At 40.0% G+C, this 22,429-nt stretch overlaps 1 protein-coding gene across 3 annotated transcripts in view; it reads left to right on the top strand.

Moving 5' to 3' along the window:
• Nucleotides 1-20,704, top strand: part of LOC146390006 (uncharacterized) — a 21,857-nt gene extending 1,153 nt beyond the window's left edge. The window contains exons 1-13 of one of the 3 annotated variants that reach the window (XM_084923106.1): nt 1-212; nt 546-626; nt 1,210-1,349; nt 2,665-2,833; nt 3,167-3,345; nt 6,530-6,638; nt 6,878-7,113; nt 10,406-10,473; nt 13,433-13,518; nt 14,968-15,203; nt 15,540-15,646; nt 17,468-19,255; nt 20,150-20,704. The exon at nt 1-212 is cut by the window's left edge and continues 1,153 nt beyond it. In XM_084923106.1, coding sequence (XP_084779232.1) covers nt 1-212; nt 546-626; nt 1,210-1,349; nt 2,665-2,833; nt 3,167-3,345; nt 6,530-6,638; nt 6,878-7,113; nt 10,406-10,473; nt 13,433-13,518; nt 14,968-15,203; nt 15,540-15,646; nt 17,468-18,758 — 2,914 coding nt within the window. In that variant the 3' untranslated portion in view covers nt 18,759-19,255; nt 20,150-20,704. The remainder of the gene's footprint in view (nt 213-545; nt 627-1,209; nt 1,350-2,664; nt 2,834-3,166; nt 3,346-6,529; nt 6,639-6,877; nt 7,114-10,405; nt 10,474-13,432; nt 13,519-14,967; nt 15,204-15,539; nt 15,647-17,467; nt 19,256-20,149) is intronic. The other 2 variants (XM_084923104.1, XM_084923105.1) reach the window with 2 other exon arrangements.
• The last annotated feature ends 1,725 nt before the right edge of the window (nt 20,705-22,429 follow it).

Genomic DNA, 22,429 nt, shown 5'->3' on the forward strand with positions numbered 1-22,429 from the left:
GCCACTCGACGGCGTCGCTAACATGTCCAAGAGCGACATACTGAGAGGAATCATCACTGAGAAACTGAGCACAGCCGCCCGGGAGATCTTAGCAGTGGTCGAGAGGACGATAGCCGACTACGAGGAGGAGGTCGCGGGCTTCAGGCAGGAGATCGACCGGCAGAGGAGACTGCTGGAGCTCCTGCAGCCTCGGGTCAAGCTTGAGAGAAGAGGTCAGCAAAGTTATGGTTATGGGTGTTCCGAACTTTCTTTACCAAATTACACATTTATACTCACTAACTGGCAAAGAAAAAGATCAAAACATCTGACGTAAACATAAAGATTTTTGTGAATTGGGTGCTTTTGGTCACTTTCACATTCTCTACACAGCACTTAATGGAGAAACGTACAGACTTAGTGAAGGTCAAAAGATCAAAACAGCTAACCACCTCGGAATCTGTTTTACATTTACCTTATCATGAATATTTCACTATAAATATTTTTTTTGATTTCTAGGCCCTCTTAATTAAAAAAAAAAAAAAAAAAAAAGTGTTTTATTTTTAAAGAGTTGATACCAGAGCTGCACAGCTGTGACGTAATGATGGAAGCCAGTCTCGAGGAGAATGAGCATCACACGCAGCAGTCAGGTGTGTTTGTGAGGAGGTTTTGCATTAGAGATTTTGTGTTGTAAAATACAAAAAACACCAGCAGTACAAGTAACTGAAGTGACAAAAGCAGATGAAGTAGAAGTAAAAGAGGAGTTGGAAGCGCTCTGAGTGTTAGAGTGCTGGTTCGAAGTTATGAGATTTGCAAATGAACTGCATTTTGTTTTATTCATATTTGATGTAGAATTCCAACATTTTTAGAATTGAGTTTGTAGTAAAAAGCCTTTATTTTAGTGAGTTAAAGACATTAAAAAATGCAACAAAATGCATCAGCTTGCACCTCTTACAGGGTGTAGTGATACAAAGATGCTAACAGAACAGTTACAGCTGCGCTCAGCACAGCTGTGCAACAATAAACAGCATATAAGAAGGCAAAGTGTATGTTTTTGTTTAGAGCTCAGCAATTTCCTGCTGTGAAATTTAGGTTAAATTGGGTTTTGCTTCAGTGCACGCATAAAATTGTAGAAGTGTATGCAGATGTTGTAAAAATTTACTTTAGTGGTCAAACAGTCCTCTGATGTAAAACTCAAACATTGCTGTGTTAAAACTGACTTTCTGTGTCTAGATGTGAAGGACACTGTGAACTCAGGTCTCCCGGTGTACGATAATGTGGAAGAGGAGGGGGTGGAGATGCCATTTGTGCAACCAGACACAAGCTCCACACAGCATGAAGAACAATTTAAGGAACCAGATCATCAAATACCTGTAAGGTTTGAAATTCACATATCTATCTTAGATATGTGAAAATGTCAAAACTTAAAATTATTCAAGTCAGCTCTCGTGTGATTTATACTGAAAATTAAAAATTTTGCAGTAATTGGCTGTTAATTAGTTTGAGTTGAGACATAAAGTGAAAACCTGGCAGAAATGCAACACAGTCCAAAACCGATTAAGTATTTAGATATATTACTAAGTGTGTCTACATAAGCTGTAATTACCTCAAGCAGCCTTCAGTTCAAATCTTATAACTTAGCTCTCTAGATCCACCTGAAGGTCATCTGAATGTATTCTCCAAGGTTTTTAATTAATGTTCTGGTCAACCAATTGGTAGAGTACATTTTGAGGCCCTATATCATTTCAATAAGGTAGGTCAATTTCACTGAAATTGACCTACCTTTTTGAGTCTTTTCTACCAATTGTATTGCCAAACAAATCCATCAAATGGCACCGTGACTTAAAAAGATAGCCGGAGAAGGGTCTGGCTGCAGCCGCTGTGGAGTGCCATATTACCTCCACAGTAACCGGAAACACGTGACCTCCACAGTAGGCGGAAACACGTGACCTCCACAGTAGGCAGAAATACGTGACCTGCATGGATACAGTGGAAACCTTGCAAGTGGATCGTAAAGGTTGGGACAGAGTCTTTCATATATAAATTTGACGTTAGCAATTTCATAACTCTAGGAATCATTTAGTTTGCTTACATTGATCACGTTGGCACTTTGCGTTACAGCAACGGGCATTTTTAAATTTTGGGTTTTTTTATCGTGCTCCATGGCAGAGAAACACACAGATATGTCTGTTTACGGGCCCTGGTTAAAGTAAGAGAGCTGGATTAAGGGCTTCTGTGGGCGAGATGGCAAAAAATACACATTTTGCGTTAGAATATGATTTTTTTGTTGGCATCAAAGATGGAAAGTAACAAAGTACAAATACGTCATTACTGTACTTGAGTAGAAGTTTCTGGTATCTGTACTTTACTGCTACACTTTCTTGTGCCTGCTTTATACTTCTGCTTCTTACATTTTAGCATGACATGTACTTTGTACTCCCTACATTTTCAAATCAGGGTTATTACATTACATCTGCTTTTTTGTTGCCCAGATTTTAGTTAGCCTCGGTTAAATTGTCTATTATATGTCAATAGATACATATGTCACAAATAAAAGTGTCTTGTAAATTATTTTTTTGTAAAGAATTTTCTCCCCAAATCTCTTACATGCTAACTGTAACGTGTTATTTCGGCTAAAACCTGAACCTAAATGTGTATACGGTGTTTATCTGTTTTTCTCTGTTTTAGATGCACATATCAATTTGGAATTCTGCCTTAAAGCCAGAATTGCAGGAATGCACAACATGTTGCAGAAGACTCTTTCACTGCCCTCTGTGCCCCAATTTCAGCCCTACTGTCAGGGCAGTGATTGAGGAGCATATAAATGGACACATTAAAAATGCTTTGCCTTTTAAAGGTATGTTAGTATTATATATACCTTATAGTTAAAGTTATAAATATGCACTTCTTTTTAGGACTTCTGCATTCTCTTTGTTGAGTTAAAAGTTGCTTTTCACATTGTACAGTTCAGTGCATTCATCAGCAAGAGAAAAATGTGTTTTCATTAAATACATTTTTTGTTCGTGTTCACTACATTTCTTGACAGCTCTTGTGATCCACACCATTTTGCTTTCATTATTGAGGATGGCTTGGATATTTTTCTTAACATGTACACTCTGATTATTAGATAAATTGATTGCATTCCATATAACTACATTTAAATTACATGTGTTTTTTTTCTCTCTTACAGACAAAATGATATGCCGGTGCAGGCTACCATGTAGGACAACAGGACACTTTCACTGTCCTGTCTGTAACATGACAATCATACGGCGTGGGGATATGGCAAGGCATTTATTGTCATGTCAACATGTTTCAATAGCTAGTCAGCCACCACTATCAGGACTGCTCCCCACTGCACTCTCCAAGGTGCCCCGCATCTCTCTCGCTGCACTCTCCAAGAAGCCCCGTCGCCCTCTCAATGTCTTCTCTCCAGCATCTAAACCATTTTCTGAATCTTCGGTAGACCATGCATATGCTCTACCCTCTGTGCTAAATGAAGTCCATGAAAATGAAATGCCCTCACTGTGGTCTTAGTCTTCTTAAAAAAAAGGCCAAAAATATTTATCACGATATACATTTGAAAATTTTCGATAACGATATAATTGACACTAGACAAAATACTTTACAACTCCTCAACTTTATTAGTGCAAAAAAAAAAAACCATCAACATGCAGCATGCTCTACCAAAAATAGTGCTTTGTTGTGTATCTGACGGATGAAAGCTAAACCAGTTCCACACCATTGAAGTTGCAGAATTTTTACAAAATAATTCTGGTTCATCTGTTTCATTTAACGATCCACTTTCGCTCTTCTCATTCTGCGTCGCCGCCATGTGCGTATGTAAACAAAGGCACTGCGCATGCACGTTTTACCCATATTCTGTCACGATGTTTCATTTTCTTATCGTTGCCCAACATTACACCGGTATTACCGTGAACGGTATGATATAGCCCAGCCCTAATGAGGAGGCATTCAAACAGATCAATAGATGTTTGCCTGGCCTGTCATCTGCAGTGTTTTTGTGTAGAGGGACTTCTTCCTGTTTGTTTTTCAGTTTGCAGAGGACATGGAGCTCTTTTTAAAAGCATGTGCTGACGAGCAGGGATTACGGGTCAATGCGATGTTTGACATTTAATGGAGAGATGAAGGAACTGGCTATTTGGGGGTTTTTTTTGTTTTTTTATGTGTTGTTGGGTTGTTGTTGTTTTTTTCAGTGTACAGAATTCCAATTAAAGTTATTTCAAAATGTTGTTTACTTGTTTCCATGTCCATACTTACAGTAAAACATTACAGTGTAAATGTAACAGCATTGTTTTATACTTGAAACTTCAAAATTAAAAGCTTAGAGTTGCTATTAACATTAATGTATTACCCTGTAATCAATAAGATTTTTATACATTTTATGCATTAAGCCTCTGGGCTTTGTGCTGGCCATTTGTAGCCACTTCACTTTTATTTATTTATTTATTTATTACCATTTTTGCTGTGTTAATGCAAGTGGAATGAAAGGGTCTTGATTTTTTTCAGCTTTAATAACTTTCAGCTTCTTAAATACATCAAAAATATATTCACTAAACATTGTTCTTGCCTCTGTCATGGCAAAAAATGGCTAAAATTGCTTTCATTCGAAACTCAACACATAAAAATTATAGTTTTTAATGGGGTTTTTTTTGTTTTGGTTTTGATTTTGATTTTACAAATTACATCATTTACCCATTTTTGGCCATACAAGCAATTTCATGTAATATCCTTATTTTCAAATAGGGGCGTTTGATGGCTTACCACACCCCAATGGATCAAAAGATTGACGGAGGTTTGATTTTAAGGATCTAATACAGGGGTAGGAAACTCCAGGCCTTGAGAGCCGGTGTCCTGCAGTTTTAGATGTGTCCTCGATCCAACACAGCTGATTCAAATGGCTAGATTAGCTCCTCAACATGTCTTGAAGTTCTCCAGAGGCCTGGTAATGAACTAATCATTTGATTCAGGTGTAGTGACCCAGGGTGAGATCTAAAACCTGCAGGACACCAGCTCTTGAGGACTAACGCTCCCTACCCATGATCTAATAGTTTGAGTTAGCTAATGTTATGAGTAACGATGGAACGATCTGATATTATGTATCGTATCGGTCCGATACTGATCTAAATTACTGGATCGGATATCGGAGAGAAATTAAAAATGTAATCCGATCCATTAAATATCACGAAAGCACCTCACAAAACTTGCGACATGGGGTAACTCATAGTGGCTGTGAAATGTGAGACCTCTCGGGAGTCTGGTCGAGCATTTGTAGCCTCGCTACCAAACCGGCACTTCATCTCTGAGAAAGTTATCCCAGAGAGAAGTAAAGCAAGTGTGTAAGTTCATCTCTGAATGTTTGTGAAGCATTCCAGCGTTAAGCTTAACAACCGATATATGGAGCGACTGCCTCTTCTCTCTCCCTCCCTCCCTCCCCTGCTGCTACTTCAGTCATGAAACTGATTAATGATCAGCTGATCGGCTTTTCTGTCGTGACTCCGTCTCTCTTGTTTGTTTTCGACCCACTTTACACCAGAAAGAGGAAACCAGCGGCTAAACAACAGCAGCACGTTAAGCTTGATAAGCTGTTGCTAGAATTTATTTAATATTACTTTCTACACCAGGATCTTTTTCTACGCAGCTGACGGCTGGTAACTGTGCAGGGGCGGATCTAGCAAAGTTTAGCCAAGGGGGCAGGTAGGGCATGAACAGGGAAAAGGGGGCACAAAGACATACTTTTCTTTCTTATTCTCATTTAAAACGTCTAGCTTTTAATAAATAATTATCTGAATCTTACACCCAGAGTTTTAATGTGATGTAAAATGTATAGAAGTCCATTACTGCATATAGTAACCATTAAGTTTAATATACCCTAGTAAGCTATAGTACTTTTTCCTTTGGGAAGGTACCATCTGTGCAGTCTGCAATTCTGTTGAAGAAAGATGTTGAATCTATTTATTTTAATTAATTTGTAATTTAATTATTGTTGAAAAATAATTGATTTCTCTGCATTTTTTTTTACACGTGCATTAAATTAAAGTTGATTGCGTCATAAGGCGCATAGGTGGTTCCCTATTTTTGCAAGAATAGATGTTACCGCTACTGTTTCAGGAAATCTCACTTTCAAACACAGGCACTAGTAGCTAAAATCGTGAGTCTACATCCCACTCAGAAGGGCTAGAATTAAACTTTTAAGTGTTTTTTTTTTTTTTTGTATTTACCATTAGGATAAAGGGATGGTGAACCATTTTTTTCACTCGAGTTAAATAACAGCAAAGACATTCACCTTTTTTATTCATCCCGAAATGTCGATTCTAATCATCTGAACAGAGTCAACTTTTTGGTATTTCCTTACCTGGATGATTGAGTATGCATCAATGCTTTTTAGTCATGTTTTGTGGTTCAGTTTGTATCTAACCAGGCCAGAAGTCAGAGTGTGCAGACTTCTCAGTTCTATTTTGTTTGTTGTCTAATGTATATTTTGAGCTTTTATCAAGAGATTATCTGTAAATAAACTTGTTTCTGTGATCAGTTTGAAGTGAAGAGGCCCAGCAAAGCTGTGACTGGAGGCACGCAGACCCTTCCAAATTTCCGGATCCGCATCTTGGAGGATTCCCAGACTGAAATACTCTCTAACCTTGGTATACTTCATGTTCTTTGTTTTTCAGATATGTTTTTTTTTTATTTTCTTACCAATATTAAATGTGTTTGAATGTAAAGAGGCCCAGCAAACTGTTTCAGAGTGACATTCATCGTTATTTCAGGACCTCAAGGTGGACTCTTAGGTTTTACAAATGATCATGAAAGTGCCTTTTTTTTTCTTGGTTTCACAATGTTTTTATTGGTTTCACGATTTCACAATGACTTCTTTGTATTTCAGTGTTTAAGAAATGTCCGGTGCAGGATCTGAGGTGTCCTCCTGGTCTACAGGAGGACGACTTCCTGGAGCTGCTGAGGTCCACCTTCCCTCAGCTAGGCTCTGATGAACCTTTGGACTTTTTTACATCCAGCACAAACAGGAGGCTCCAGCCTTTGCAACTAGAGCCAAGGACCCCAGAGGTGATCTACAAGGCCATCAAGACTGCAGGAAGCTCGGCCCTCTACATCAGACCGAAGGTAGGTTGATACCGTTCTAAACAATTCATAAGAGGCATTTTGACACTTGTGGAGTGATGTTTTGTTGGGAAGGACTGCATTCTCTTCAAGATTCAAGATCCAAGAGCTTTATTGTCAATATACAAAGTATACAGTGTACCAAAATGCTGTTTCACCCTAAGCCCCCCATGGTGCATTTATAAATATATAAAGGATATATTTCGAAGAGATACAAAACTAGGTATTACAAATAAATAGTATGCTAAATTTCGGTAAAATTAAGGCATAAAAATGGTACTAATTACTAACTATACAATTCTTTACAATATTATAATGGTAACTATACAATATTAACTGTACGATAAACAAAGATAGTATAATTTAGATGTGTGTTCAGAATTATGTGACTGAGTGCAAATAAGCATGTTGTTTTCAGGTCCAGTTTGTAGTGGATTTGTGGAAGTTTTTGTTGTTTTTTTGAGTCTTTTAATGAGTATTGTATGGTGTTCATAAGGGTGTATGTATATATCAGTCCTTTTGTGGTAGTGAGTTGAGGGCTCTGACTGCTTGGGGGAAGAAGCTCTTGCAGTGTCTGGTCGTTACGGTTTTGATGCTGCAAAACCATCTGCCAGATGGAAGGAGGGAGAACAGTGCATGTGAGGGGTGGAAAGTGTCCTTCACTATGCTGTTCTCACGTCGGATGATGTGTCTGCCATAGTTGGGAGCTGTCCTCACTATCCGCTGCAGAGACCTCTTTTCAGCGAGGGTGCAGTTCCCGTACCAGATAGTGATGTAGCAGGACGCTCTCAATGGTTCCCTGGTAAAATGATGAGAGGAGGGAGACTGGCCTTCTTCAGTTTCCTAAGAAAGTGAAGACGTGTTTGGGCTTTCTTCATGATGGTGGTGGTGTTCAGGTTCTAGGAGAGGTCAGCTGATATGTGCACACCCAGGAACTTCACACTGTTGACCATCTCAACAGCAGATCTGTTGATGTGCAGTGGGGTGTGGGTCGCTGACCTCTTCCTGAAGTTAACAACCATCTCTTTAGTCTTCTGAACATTTAGAGACAGGTTGTTATTCTGACACCAGTCCACCAGGTGTTGAAGTGTCATCCTGACATCTGCTGTGTTCAAACAGAGTACTTGGTCATTGGGGGAGGGGGGCATCTTCCTTGCTGACTCTTTGTTCTCTGCCTCAAAACGTGCAAAGAAGTCATTTAGTTGGTCCGGCAGTGAGGGATCACTGCTGCATGCCGGAGGTTAGGGCTGGGCGATATGGCCTAAAATCCATATCGCGATATAATTTGAAGCACGTGCGGTAATGATATATATCGCGATGTAGTCTTTTCTTCTGTATAACGTATTTTCCACACTATAAGGCACACTTAAAATCCTTTAATTTTCTCAAAACTCGAGGTGTGCCTTATGTAAGAATTCTGGTTGTGCTTACTGACCTCGAACTGATTTTGGCGTGCAGAAATCTTGTTAAAAAATGTTTTAGTACAACTTTGGTAAGCCGCACTGCTTGATGGCTTGTCAGAGCAGTACAGCTGCCGTAGTGAGGAGCTTCACGGAGTAATCTGGGTCCAAAACTCCATCCGCTTCAGGTCCCAAAGTCAAACGAACACTGAGAGCTAAAAACGGTCTAAATTCTTTCATCTTTAATAAAATCATCAGCGTTGCTGCTTTACCAGGTGTAACAATTAAGTTTAACATTCATGCATCCATGAAAACAGAATTTATTAAATTTAACGGAGTTACAAGTTAACAGGAAGTTAGCTCGCTAGCTTCCACCTAAACATGATATACCATGTTCTGACTGAGAGATTTTTGAAACTAATTAAAACGTACAGCTCCGCTACCACTTCCAACATAAATGAAGACAGAAAACTAAACAGCAGTGGCGTTTGCAGGGTTACTGAAGTTGGACTACCTGGTATATAATGTTGTGCTACGTGATTGCTAGCGACACAACTATGTTAGCATAACATTAGCACAGTGAAGCTGGAGGATGAACGCCAACTTTTTTTCCACGCGATAAAAGTTAACGTGAGGGATTCGGGTGGTCAGGGACAAATGCAATCGCATGGCAGGATGCTATACACGGGCCAAACTTCAGTCAGGAGAACAACTGAGATTATTCATCCACAATACAAGGTTAGTTATTAATATACTGCAACAACATGGGAATAGAACAGCTGCGAGAGAATTCAACATTAATGAATCAATGTTACGGGAGTGGAGGAAGCGCAGTTTTTGGCTTTCCCCGTATTTCAAAAGTGCTTCATCTCTTTGCCATGACTGTCATCCGGCATAATTTGCAGATGATAATGGTTGTAGCCGCTGCGATGCTTTCAACCAAAACAGGCGCAGCTTGATGATGTCATCAACATGCGCTATCGCGATAGAGCGGTATAGTCAAAATCTCTATCGTTGGCCAAACTTATATAGTTTCTATCGTATATCGTTTATATCGCCCACCCCTACCGGAGGTGTTGGCTTGTAGCCCGTGATTGTTTGGATGCCCTGCCACATGCACCGAGTATCCTTTGTACTTGTGAAATGTGTGTTGATCTTATCTGCATACTGCCGCTTTGCCTCTTTGATGGCCTGTGATAGGTCTGCTCTGGCTGCAGTGTAAACTTCTCTATTTTTGGACTTAAAGGTAGAGTCTCTGATTTTCATCAGGTTGCGTAGCTTTGCAGAAAACCGGGGTTTATGGTTTGCATAGATGATGACGGTCTTGAACACAGTGACATCCTCAATGCATTTGCTGATGTAGCTGGTCACTGAGGTTGTGTACTCCTCCAGGTCCACGGCGTCTGAGTATGTAGCAACTTCTCAAAACATATCCCAATTTGTGCATTCAAAGCAATCTTGCAGAACAGATATGACCCCCTCTTGCCATGTTTTCACCTCTCTGACGGTTGGAAGTCTGATCCGTTTGTTGATGGGTCTCTTATGGCATTTTCAGAATAAATATTCAATAATTTTGCCTGTTCATACATGTTCTGATTATTTTCATACCAATTGGGTTGTATTTTTACCAATTAGTGCATATTCATCTGGCATTGTTATATCAACAGGGTAACACATTTTTTACACATTTAGGGTTGTTTGTTCAGTCCAGGAGATTTTTTGCAATTGTGTAAGTTTTTCCATAGAGTTTTTCCATCATTTGGAAGCTAAAGCTTTCAAATGATGAAATGTTATGTCAGTTGGGGCATGTTTTTTTTTCTGTTGGGGAAACTAAACACTTGCTGGCTAATAATGGTGAAGTTTGAGATATTTTTCTGCTGTGTCTGTTTCTCCAGAAACAAGATGACAACTCCAGATCCAACCCTGCAAAACCATCAGCTGATCGAGCAAAATATATCAAAAGGTAATCAAACTAACCAGAAGCAGTATATGTTAAAAGAATGCTTAAGGAATTGGGGTTGGTTGACGTGTGGAGGGATGCACACTCACTGGAAAAGAAATATACCTTTTTTTTCACATTCCCACCATATGTATTCAAGACTGGACTATTTTTTTATGTGACACTTTGATAAGCTTAGAATTATAAATTGTGATATAGGGGTGAGAGATATTTCGGACCATGCAGGGGTGTACCTGACACTCCATTTGGATTCAGATCGCAAAGAGACTTTATGGAGGCTTAATACTAGTCTACTAAATGATGTAGAATTCAAAAAGTTTGTAAAAAAAGAATTTAAGGAATACATGGAGTACAATAACAATGGTGATATTTCTCCTAGTATTTTATGGGATGCAGTGAAGGCAGTTCTTAGAGGGAAGCTAATTTTGTGGTCCTCATATAAAAAAAAAAGGAAAAAGAGAAGTATCTAAAAGACCTTACTACGAGACTGAAACGCCTAGAATCAGAACATATGAAAAATTAAAGAAACACAACAGATATTAAATAGGTTATATGATGACCAAATAGAGAAAAGGGCTAAACTCATTAAGCAGAATTATTATGAAAATGGTCCCAAATCTAAGAGACTCCTTGCTTGGAGGATACGGAAACAGCAGGCTGACAGATTTATTCAGAAAATTAAAAACCCAGCAAATGATAAGATATGTCATGACACGAAAAGCATAAAATAATCTTTTGTGACCTATTATACCCGACTGTACGCAGAACCACACATGATAGATGTGCCCTCTGTTAATGTATTTCTTTCCTCACTTGATTTACCATTGATAGGAACAGAACAAAATAAAAGATATACAAACAATAACTGCGGAGGAGATTAACAAGGCCATTTCAAAATTGAAAGGTAATAAGATGGCCGGTGAGGATGGCTACCCGGCAGAGTGGTATAAACACTTCAGAGATCTAGTAACGCCCCTCTGCTGAGGGATTGCTTTAACCATGTGCTTACAGGGGGGGAGATACCACCATCCTGGAAACGAGCAGTTATTTCAGTAATTCCCAAACCGGGTAAAAATAGAACAGAATGTGGTTCCTATAGACCCGTATCAGTCTTGAATATCGACTATGGGATATTTGCAACAATATTAGCTAAACAGTTGGAATTTATAACTTCAGAACTAACGGATACAGATCAAACAGGTTTTGTTCGAAATAGGCAAACTCATGATAACATGAGGCGGGCTCTCCATCTAATAAATAAAATGAAAAATATCGAATCAGTAGCTGTCAGTCTTGATGCCGAAAAAGGCGTTTTGTAATTTTATTTGGGCCAAACAAAAACCAAGAATAAAATTTCAGACGTTACAACTGCAAAAGGACAAAGGTGGATTCACTCTGCCATGTCTTGAGGACTATTATAGGGCTGCACAGTTACGAGTGATGATTGGGTGGTGTGATCCAATGTGTGAGGCTAAATGGAAAGAGATAGATCAATCCTACTGTGAGACACCGCTTCAATCACTGCCTGGAGATCAACCACTCATTAAAGGACATATAGATGCAGACCTGCTCCCGGCACTAATGAAAGTGCCCATAGAGATATGGCATAGGATACTCAAATATAAGAAAACTGAAAAAAGTGCCCGGACGTTACGATGGCCTGCTTACGATTCAGATTTTGCACCTGCAGACATGGATAAGAGATTTATACAGTGGTCACATAAGGGTATAACAGGCTACTGGAAGATTACAGATAAAAATGTACTAAAAGACTACCAGCAACTCCAGAGAAGTTTTTACTTGGAAAGACAGGATTTCTTTAGATACCTCCAGCTGAGGCACCATTACGACAGAAACATAAAATTCCTAGAAGGGGAGGACACGGGCTTGGTTAAAATCTTCATTGACTCTTGTAAGGGGAATGCACCAAAGAAACACATATCCAGATTATACAAATGTTTACAAAGATGTAGGAATAATGACACAACATATATCAAAGCTAGATGGGAAAAAGAGGCTGAAATAATAATACATGACAACAACTGGTTCAATATATGTAAGGCTGTGGTAATGACCTCGAGCTCAGGTCTATGGAGGGAATTTGCATGGAAAAACACAGTGCGTTTTTTTGTCGCGCATAATGCTAAGAGTAATCAAAGTAAAGACCCCGACAAGGCTCAGCGTTGGAGAAACTGTGGATGTGTATCTGCAGGACATTTTCAGATTTTTTGGGAATGTGCTAAGATTGTCCCCTATTGGCTAGTAGTGATCAAAGAAATCAATACTGTGATGGGCTTGAACTTGGCCCCTGATTTCACTGTGTTGTATCTATGTGATTTGCCACAAGGACTGAGGAATTCAGACAAATATCTTTTATTGATACTTTTGGCTGGTGCAAAGAAAGCCATAACTCGCAAATGGCTAAACGTGGATCCACCATCATTCTTGGACTGGATAGGCATTATCAAGGAAATTTACACAACGGAGAGACTGACTTTCTCACTAAGACTTGCTGCCGATAAATTTGAGAAATACTGGAAAAAATGGGATCTTTACTTAAATGGAAAAATATTATAATTTCTGGTACCATGTGTCATTTCTGTAATTCACCTATTTGATCTGATTGTACCATAAAGGGATATGTCTTTTTTTTGTTTGTTAGGCTAGATGCTCTGTGCTTGTTGGGGGTCTGAATGTTTTGTAAAAGATATACAGGACTGTCAATAAAAATAAAGTGTAAAAAAAAAAAGGTAATCAAACTAAAGAGGGCATCACTTGTGCGCTCTTGTGTATTTGCTGGCTCTAAAGACGTATAGCACTGCTGCACCAAACCTAGAGCCAGTCATACATTTTGGCCACGTTTTGTTGTAAAAATTGAAAACACAATGCTGTGACACTTTCAGCCAATTAAAGCCATTAAAAAATGTATTTTCCTTCTTCTCTGCGTGTTTGCGTTTGATAGGGTGAAATACAATGACGCAAAGACTCCTATAGATTTCCGGATCCGCATCCTTGAGGACTCTGAGATTGACACGCTCTCGAACACTGGTACGGTCATGTTCTTCATTATGGAGCTAAAATGATTAGTCGATTAGTCCTAGAGACTGGCAAACTATGATTGCTAAATAAAAATATATGTACAGTGGTGTGAAAAGGGGTTTGTCCCTTTCTTGATATGATATTTTTTGTTTGTCACACTTGAATGTTTCAGATCATCAAACATAGTTTTAGACAAAGATAACACAAGTGAACACAAAATGCAGTTTCTAAATGAAGGTGTTTATTATTAAGGGAGAAAAAAAATACAAAATGTGTGAAAAAATGATTTCCCCTAAACCTAGTAACTGGTTGGGCCACACTTAGTAGCAACTGCAATCAAATGTTCTTGATAACTTGCAAAGAGTCTTTAACAGCGCTGAATTTTGGCTCACTCATCTTTGCAGAATTGTTGTAATTCAGTTGTATTGGAGGGTTTTCGAGCATGAACAGCCTTTTTGATGTCATGCCACAGTCTCATAAAGATGTTTTCTGGCAAAACTGAGATGTACCTTTTGCTCAGCAGTGGTTTTTGTGTTGGAACTCTGACTTGCAGACCATTTTTCCCCTTAATAACAACACCGTCATTTAGATGGGCGATCGTGGCTCAAGAGTTGGGAGTTCGCCTTGTAATTGGAAAGTTGCTGGTTCAAGCCCCGGCTTGGACAGTCTCGGTCGTTGTGTCCTTGGGCAAGACACTTCACCCGTTGCCTACTGGTGGTGGTCAGAGGGCCCGGTGGCGCCAGTGTCCGGCTGCCTCGCCTCTGTCAGTGCGCCCCAGGGTAGCTGTGGCTACAATGTAGCTTGCCATCACCAGTGTGTGAATGTGTGTGTGAATGGGTGGATGACTGGATGTGTAAAGCGCTTTGGGGTCCTTAGGGACTAGTAAAGCCCTATACGAATACAGGCCATTTACCATAGAGCTGGAAATCGGGAAGGGGGTAAACACTTTTCCACATCACTGTATATATTCCACAGCTGGTTACTAAGTGGTTGCCTGAGGTTATCAGAAATCGCTAGGCAAAACTCCAAAGCAATTACAAGGAAATCGAAGGTGTAGCAACTGATTTTGGATAACTAGCAACTAGTCAGGGAATGCACATTTTTACCTAGCAACCAGAAGCTGCCAGGGAGTCTCTAGGCTGGTGTAGCTGAAGCCTTAATAAGTTACAAAGAAGTGTGTTTGTGTGAGTCCTGTCACTGATTTATGTTAATGCAAGTTTACAAAACCTCTCAGTGACCAGTAGTTGTTTAATTAGGTCTTCTTGGACTGTGGTTGATCACTCTGCTAATTTTTTTTTTTTGTTGTCTTTTGTTTTATAGACTCAAATAACTGTTAAATAACTGTTAGTCAAATAACTATTTACCTGTTATTTAACTGTTAGTTAAATTGCTAGTTAAATAACTGTTAGTTTCTTTCAGGTTTTAGATCCATCAAAGGTTGAACTCTTTTTATTTCAGTGTTTAAGAAATATCCGGTGCAGAATCTGACGTGTCCTCGTGGTCTACAAGAGGACGACTTCCTGGAGCTGCTGAGGTCCACCTTCCCTCAGCTGGGCTCTGAAGAACCTTTGGACTTTCTCATATCAAGCTCACACAAAAGGCTCCAGCTGTTGCAAATAGAGCCAAGAACTCCAGAGGCGATCTACAACGCCATCAATGCTGTTGGAAACTCGGCCCTCTACATTAGGCCAAAGGTAGGTTGAAGCAGTTATAGACAATTCATATGAGACATTTTGACACAACATTTACATTTGTTAGCACATGATTTCTGCTTTTCTGTAGAGCAGCAGCTTTCACAATCTGCTTTACTCCTAGCTTGTCGATATTTTTGAGTCAGGTGATTTTCTAGCAAGGAAGTAACATCTGAAATATGGTTCTTACTGGCTTGTAAATGTCTGTAGTTGTGGGTTGACTAGAAGAAGAGAATTTTTGAAAAGACGGTTGAATTTAAAAAATCTAATCTAAACTTGTATTTTTGTTGTTTTTGTAAATAAATTTGTAAAAATAATTTGTGGAACTAACCCTTACAGACAGGGAAGGAGGAAGAGAAGACCCTTCACTCTTTACAGACAAATGTCGACCCACCGTCCAGTGATGCCGAGGCACTAAGAAGTGTTAAAGCTAAACTGCTTTCCAGGTAATTTAAAAAACTGATAAAACAACTGAAATTAAAGAGATTTGCTACTGATATTTTTTTTTTTACAAAGGCTTTTACAAAAACATCTTCTGAAACAATAAAAAAGAAAATGAACAGCATGAAAAAAAAATCAATTGTATCCAGATGACACCATAACTTACTTGATTATTATGCTTAATTAGATTAATTAATATAAAGAAATGCATACGTCATTTTACTAACAGGAGTCAACTGAAAATTAAAGATGGCAAAATCTGAGAAAAGAAAATGGCTCTAGAATTTGCAATTTACAGTTTTACAGGTGGAAATTTTTCAGCAATTTAATTAATTAATTAAGATATATAAGTCTAAGATCTAGTCTAATCTCCTAGTTTCCTAGTTTTGTGTTTTGTTTCCTGCTTTTAGCGTTCGTGTTTCACAGCAAATAAAGCTGCCGTTTTGAGTGTTAGACGTTAAATGTCTCAGTTTGTAAGGGACAATTCAGATGACCTTTATTGGATCCCAGTGATCTCTGGGGCCCTCAGACAATGTCAGTTAACACAATCCTCCGTGCCATCTGCAGATACTAGCTAAAGCTCCGTCATGCAAAAATAAGTCATATTTGAACATGGCCCAGAGGTGCCATCGTGTCCTGTGGGCCAAGAGTCATTCAAAGAAGTCCAAATGTAATATTATTGTTGGTGATCATGAACGTTGCGGCCGCCAGGGAGACCATCCATCGTGTTATCAGCGTTCAGTTCAAAAGCCAGGTTGTCTGATGGTAACGGGGTGCATAAGTGCACACGGTATTGGCAGTGTGCTTGTTTTGGAAGGAACTATGAAAGCTGAAAGGTATATAAAGGTTGTAGAGCAAGATATGCTTTCCTGGGAGGAAAACTCTTATCCTTTTTTTGTGCAAATTTTTGTTTTGCAACAACATGTGACTAAAAACCAAGCCCATTAAATATCAAGTGTTTTTTCAGATTTTATTACAGTGGTCCCTCACTATAATGCGTTTCATTTTCGCGGCCTCGCTGTTTCACGGATTTTTTCGGGCGCAATTTTGCATGCTTTTTTTTTTTCGCAGCGCATTTTGTTCTATGTCCTGATCGACTGTAAACCATTGTCAATCAATCTCGTACCATGTCTCCAGTACAGTACAGGATGTGTTCAGCTTGTCAAATTTACATAAATCTTTACTAGCAGAAGAAAGCAAACACAACAGTATCGACGTCAAAGGCACCTGCAGTAGCACCCAAAAGGCAGAGGAAGATGCACAAAAAGTTGGACTTCTGGACAAGCTAAAGGAGGATAGAAGTTACCGTATTTTTCAGACCATAAAGCTCACCGGATTATAAGGTGCATTAAGCAAAAAAACAAACAAAAACCAAACAGTCAGATAAGTCAAACTTTACTCAACTCATTCTTCTTCCATTGATTCATTAATGTTGAGTTCTCTGGCAGCTGCTCTATTCGTATGTTCTGCACCTGAAAACAGGGTTTGATCTTTGGTTTCATTCTATAATACTGGACTTATTTTTCTACAAAGGTTTGAACTTTGTGTGAAAGTGTGTGAAAGAAGTGTGAAAATGTTCATGCCTGTCTGAGAAAAGTCTACAGAGTGTGTAGTGAGGGGTTTTACAACCTTAAAACATCTATAATATTTGTAAAAAATAAAGCTTACCAGTTTGCGAATTTTACCTATTGTGGGTTATTTTTAGAATGTAATTCCCACAATAAACGAGGGACCACTGTAACTGGGATTCAGTGAACACTTAAGACTTTGTCTTAAAGTCATTTCGAATTTGCACAAAGTAACTACAAATTTATGTTCCTCGGCAGCCCAACTGAGCATGACGATGACACCACAGTCGACGTTCTGGCCACCAACTCAACATCAGAAAACCAGGACCTGCAAACTGAAGAAGATGCCAGTGACAGCGAAGTTAACTCCAGTGATGGCATGAATGAAGATGAGATGTTGGATGGAGACGATGACTGGAAACCTGATCCCAAGCCGCAACTGCCAAAAGCAAAAAAAGAAAAACAAACAAAAAAGAAGCAAGTAGCCAAGTGTTGGATAAAGAGGTTTAAGGGTAAAGTTTCCTGTAAAGTTTGTGGAGTTGGGTACACTCACCTGGCCAGTTTGATGAGACACATCTGGAGTCATGTGGATGAGCCGCAGAGTGTTTGTGGAGTTTGTGGAAAGACTTTGGACTCTGTGGAAAAGTTGAAGGAACATCTTCAAAATTACCAAAAAACTTACAAGTGTTTAATTTGCGGGAAGTCTTTCTACTCCAGAAAGAGCTTCCGGAGCCATGTGTCTTTTCACACAGCAAACAAGCTGTTCAAATGTAACGTTTGTAGCAAAACCTTTCCTCGAATGTCTGCCCTGAGGATTCACCGTTCGATTCATGTGGAGGAGAAACTATACCAATGTGATATATGCCCCAAATCATTTGTTCTTAAGGGACAGCTCACAGCTCACACCAAAACCCACACCAGGAAAGAGCGATACCACTGTAAGATTTGTGGTAAGTCTGTCTCTGATCGCAGGGCTTTGAGCCGACACAAGCTGACTCACACTGGTGAGCGGCAGTATTGCTGCCACATCTGCGGAAAGCAATTCAGACTTCAATGGTCTTTGAAGACTCATGAGAAGATTCACACAGCCAGAGACCAACCGTACCTCTGCCACATCTGCTGCAAAACCTTCACGACAAATCAGACCCTGAAGGCTCACCTGAAGACGCACAGCAACGAGAAGCCTTTTGTCTGCGTCACATGCAATAAAGGTTTTGTGAGCAACGGCGAACTAAAGAAACACTTGCGAGTGCACAGTGGTGAGGCTCCATACGGCTGCACCATATGTGGACGCTTTTTTAAACAAAGGGCTGCCCTAAACTCCCACGTCAAGATCCATGCGGGCATCAAACAGTTTGTGTGTGAGATCTGTGGGAAGGCGTGCTCTCGCAAGGCACACCTGAAGATTCACATGAGGATCCACAATGGAGAGAGACCGTATCAGTGCACATTATGCGAGAAAGCCTTCACTCAGAGCCACTGTTTGAAATCACACATGAAGATCCACCAGCCCGAAGAACACAAGTCCGCCACTCAGTCCACGCTCTAACGGTGTGTTCACACCGAACGCGATGGACGCGAACAAAACGCCCCAAACGCCCCTAATTTGACGCGTGCACATTCGCGTCTCAAAGCGTGTCCAAGAAAAATCCATAGCGCGTCAAAATATGATATTTTGACGCGCGTGAACCGGAAATGTGGGAGGAATGTTGGAGGAAGTTGTGTCAGACCGGTATCTTTGCAAGATGGCAGCTGTCGAGCTAGCGCTTGAAGAGAGTCTCCCTTCTCTATGTACTGTGGAGAGCAGAGCAGCGGCATAAAAGACGTCCTCGCTGTACCTGGGTCCATCAGGTCCTCCAGAGGCGTGAGCAGTTTGGTGAGTTTCACCATTTGCTCCAGGAGCTGCGCCTGGATGACGGCCGATTCCAGAGATATCACCGGCCAGTTTGAGGACCTGCTTTCCCTCGTCGGTCCCAGCATCGCCCGCCTAGACACCAATTACAGGCGCTCAATCCCACCTGCAGAGCGCCTGTCCATCTGCCTGAGGTTAGTAAAAGTATTTAATACGGTAGTCCTTTATTGATACCTGTGCTAATATATGCTAAACCATCCATTTATACACTGCTAACATGGATGTGCTATGCTAACAGTGAATGCTCTCGGTGTTTACTCATAGCAAACTGTGGTACAGAGACGACTGTTTATAATATTTATAGTGATACTCAGAAGCTCTCATCAAGTCCCGATTTAATTCGATTTATGCTGTTATCAGTGTTTGCAATGATAGCATGGCTGTGGTGTCACATCAATGTATGCGCTCGGTGTTTGCTGATATCAAACTGTAGCATTAGGACCACTGAGTTAACCTTTGTAGTGATACTCACTCCTTTTTATTTAGACCTGGTTTAATTCTGGGATAGTTGAATATTTGTATATAATCCCTGCAGCTGTCAGACTCTATAACAGGGGTCACCAGCCTTTATTAAAACAGAGTTAGATAAAACTGAACAGTTTGGTTCATCTTTAGTTACATGGTTCTATCTTGATAAGCTGTCTTATCACAGATTAATTTTTCAAAAATATTAATGATTTAAGCAAGGAAAGGGCTACATGTCAACATACAACTCTTTATTTCTATTAATGTCTTACTTCATTCCTACCTGATTGACATGTTTAGGAATTATGAGTGATTGGCTCACTGTAGTTGTGAAAGTTGCTACCAATCAAATTATGATATGTTAAAGTTAAAACAAAACACAACAGTTTTAGATATTATCTAATATACATTTTGTAATTATCCTTATAATTACAAAATGTTTCATGTAAGATTTAAGTTTTGTGATTTAAATCTGACATCACAAAAGTATTTTGGAATTTGAATAATGTTGTCATTTTGTAACTGCAGTACACATAATACTAATTTTGAACAATTTTGTCCAGGTTCCTTGTCACCGGGGACTCCTTCAGGACCAAGCGTTCAGTTTCAGAGTCGGTGTGTCAGATCATCCCCCAGGTAGCGACGGCCATCTGGGACTGTCTAGTGGACGACTTCATGGCTGTGCCTTCACCTGGAGACTGGCGGTCCATCACAGAGGGATTCCAGGAGCGCTGAAACTTTCCTCTGTGCTGTGCAGCTCTGGATGGGAAGCACGTCCAGACAAAGGCACCCCATATATCATATAGGAGACACACACATTGATATACACTAAATATTTATTTCATTTCTTTTTTTGTGGTGCCCAAATTTATGCACCTGCTTGATTTTGTTTAAACAATTATTGCACACTTTTTTGTAAATCCAGTAAACTTCTTTTCACTTCTCAAGTATCACTGTGTGTGTCTCCTGTATGATGTATTTAACTGACATTTTTTATTGTAACAACCAACGATTTATACAGGAAAATAATGTATATTAACAAGGTTGCCCAAACTTTTGCATCCCACTGTATTAGTATATTTTGTCATTAGTATAATAATAAATTCTACATGTGTCAAGTCGTGTGCCAACATTTGCTGTGTAGTAGAACTGAGACATTAGTCATTGTAAAAATTTATTTGAAATAATATTAAAATTCTCAAACAGAAAAACATTAAACATAAATATATAAAATATAAGAATTTACAGAGAGACAGGAATAAAAAGGACCAGCTGCTCTCCAGAGCAGGAACAAGGCTGAGGAGGAAATGCTCCATTGGAGACTGGTGTGGACTCTTCAGGGACTCCAGGATGGCCAGCTCCACCGCCGACGGACCGTCCTGGGACCCGTCCCTCATCTGCCTCGGAGCCGTCCTCCCCTGTGGGCCTGTAAAACGGCACAAAACACAAAGAAATGAGAAGGCTGCTACTAGATTTTAATTTCAACATTGAAAAAAAAACAAAAATAGGATATAATCAGATTGGTTGTAGATATTTAGTAAAGGTGATCACAAGGCAATCCCACCGACTAAAAAGGTATCAGTGCTTGCTGTACATATCTGTGGGTGCAGCAGCAGGAGCTCAGGGACTGGGGAGCCAGGAGAAGCAACAGGGGATGCTCTGCTGCAGAATCAGTTGGCTCTATCAATACAGTATTAAATGTTAACAGGTTGAATATAATAATCATAGAGTAGACAGTGGTCCCTCATTTATTGCAGCAGGGGTTCTCAGAATAACTAGCCCCTGGTCACGCACTTTATACACTTTTTCCCCCACACACATGAACATTGGTCACAGTTTTCACAATTGATTCTCAAAGTGCAAACCTTTGTAGATTGCAAAACGTAAAAGTATTATTATGCCGCGGTTTGTCTTCATCTGCCTGCCACTTTCATGCGCCTTTTTCCCTCGCGGTGCAGGTGTCTATTTCCGAATGAGGCTCATAGTTATGGGTATTTTTGTGCTGTTTTTTCTATTGGACGTGATGGTTATTAAACCAAACATGATAAATTTGGCAAGCGCAGGAGACACGACACGGAGGAGATTTGTCAATCAGGCTGCAGAATGCAATGCTGTACGGTGCAAAAAAAAGAAAAGAAAAAGAAAATCAGCGAAAAAGCGAAGCAGTGACGTATGAACAGCGGGACCACTGTGTGCTGTTTATTAATAAACAATAAAATATATTCCTATATGACAGCATGCATAAAAGCAGAACGGTATTTGTACGTCAGTGGGAAAATAGCGGTGGCTTGCTAGCTTTTGTGCGGCTTCCCCGGGTCAGCGAAAACTTTAGAGAAAACTTAAGAGAAAACTTAAGAGAAATGAATGAACTTACCAGGTTGCCCGATCTCTTTACATATCTTCCTCCAAGCTCGGTCCTTTATATTCCTGTCTCGGTACAGAAAGCAGCTGGTGTCGAACGGCTCCGGGTTGTTTGCTACGGCGTTGATTAGCCTTCCTTCCATTGAAGAATGAAGGGCTTTGGCTGGATCTGCCCCTTTGACCTAGGTAACAGCCACGTCACCAGGCTCCTGATTGGTTGTCGCGGCGCGATTTGACGCTGGAGTTCAGATTTTTCCAACTCGAGCGGTAGACGCGTAACGCGCGTATGCACAAAATGCAACACAAAAACTCACACGCGTGGTTTTTTTCGCGAGTCAAACGCCTGAAACGCGCTACACTGACGCGCGTTTCAGGCGTTTTGGCGTTTTCGCGACGCAAATCTGCTTCCGAATTTTCGCGGGAGCCGCAATCGCGGGTCATCGCGCCTTTCCATTGACTTTACATGTAAACCTGACGCTCTG

Source organism: Perissodus microlepis, chromosome 3 (genome assembly GCF_051167445.1).
Source record: "Perissodus microlepis isolate ML-2025 ecotype Zambia chromosome 3, ASM5116744v1, whole genome shotgun sequence".
Lineage (NCBI taxonomy): Eukaryota > Metazoa > Chordata > Actinopteri > Cichliformes > Cichlidae > Perissodus > Perissodus microlepis.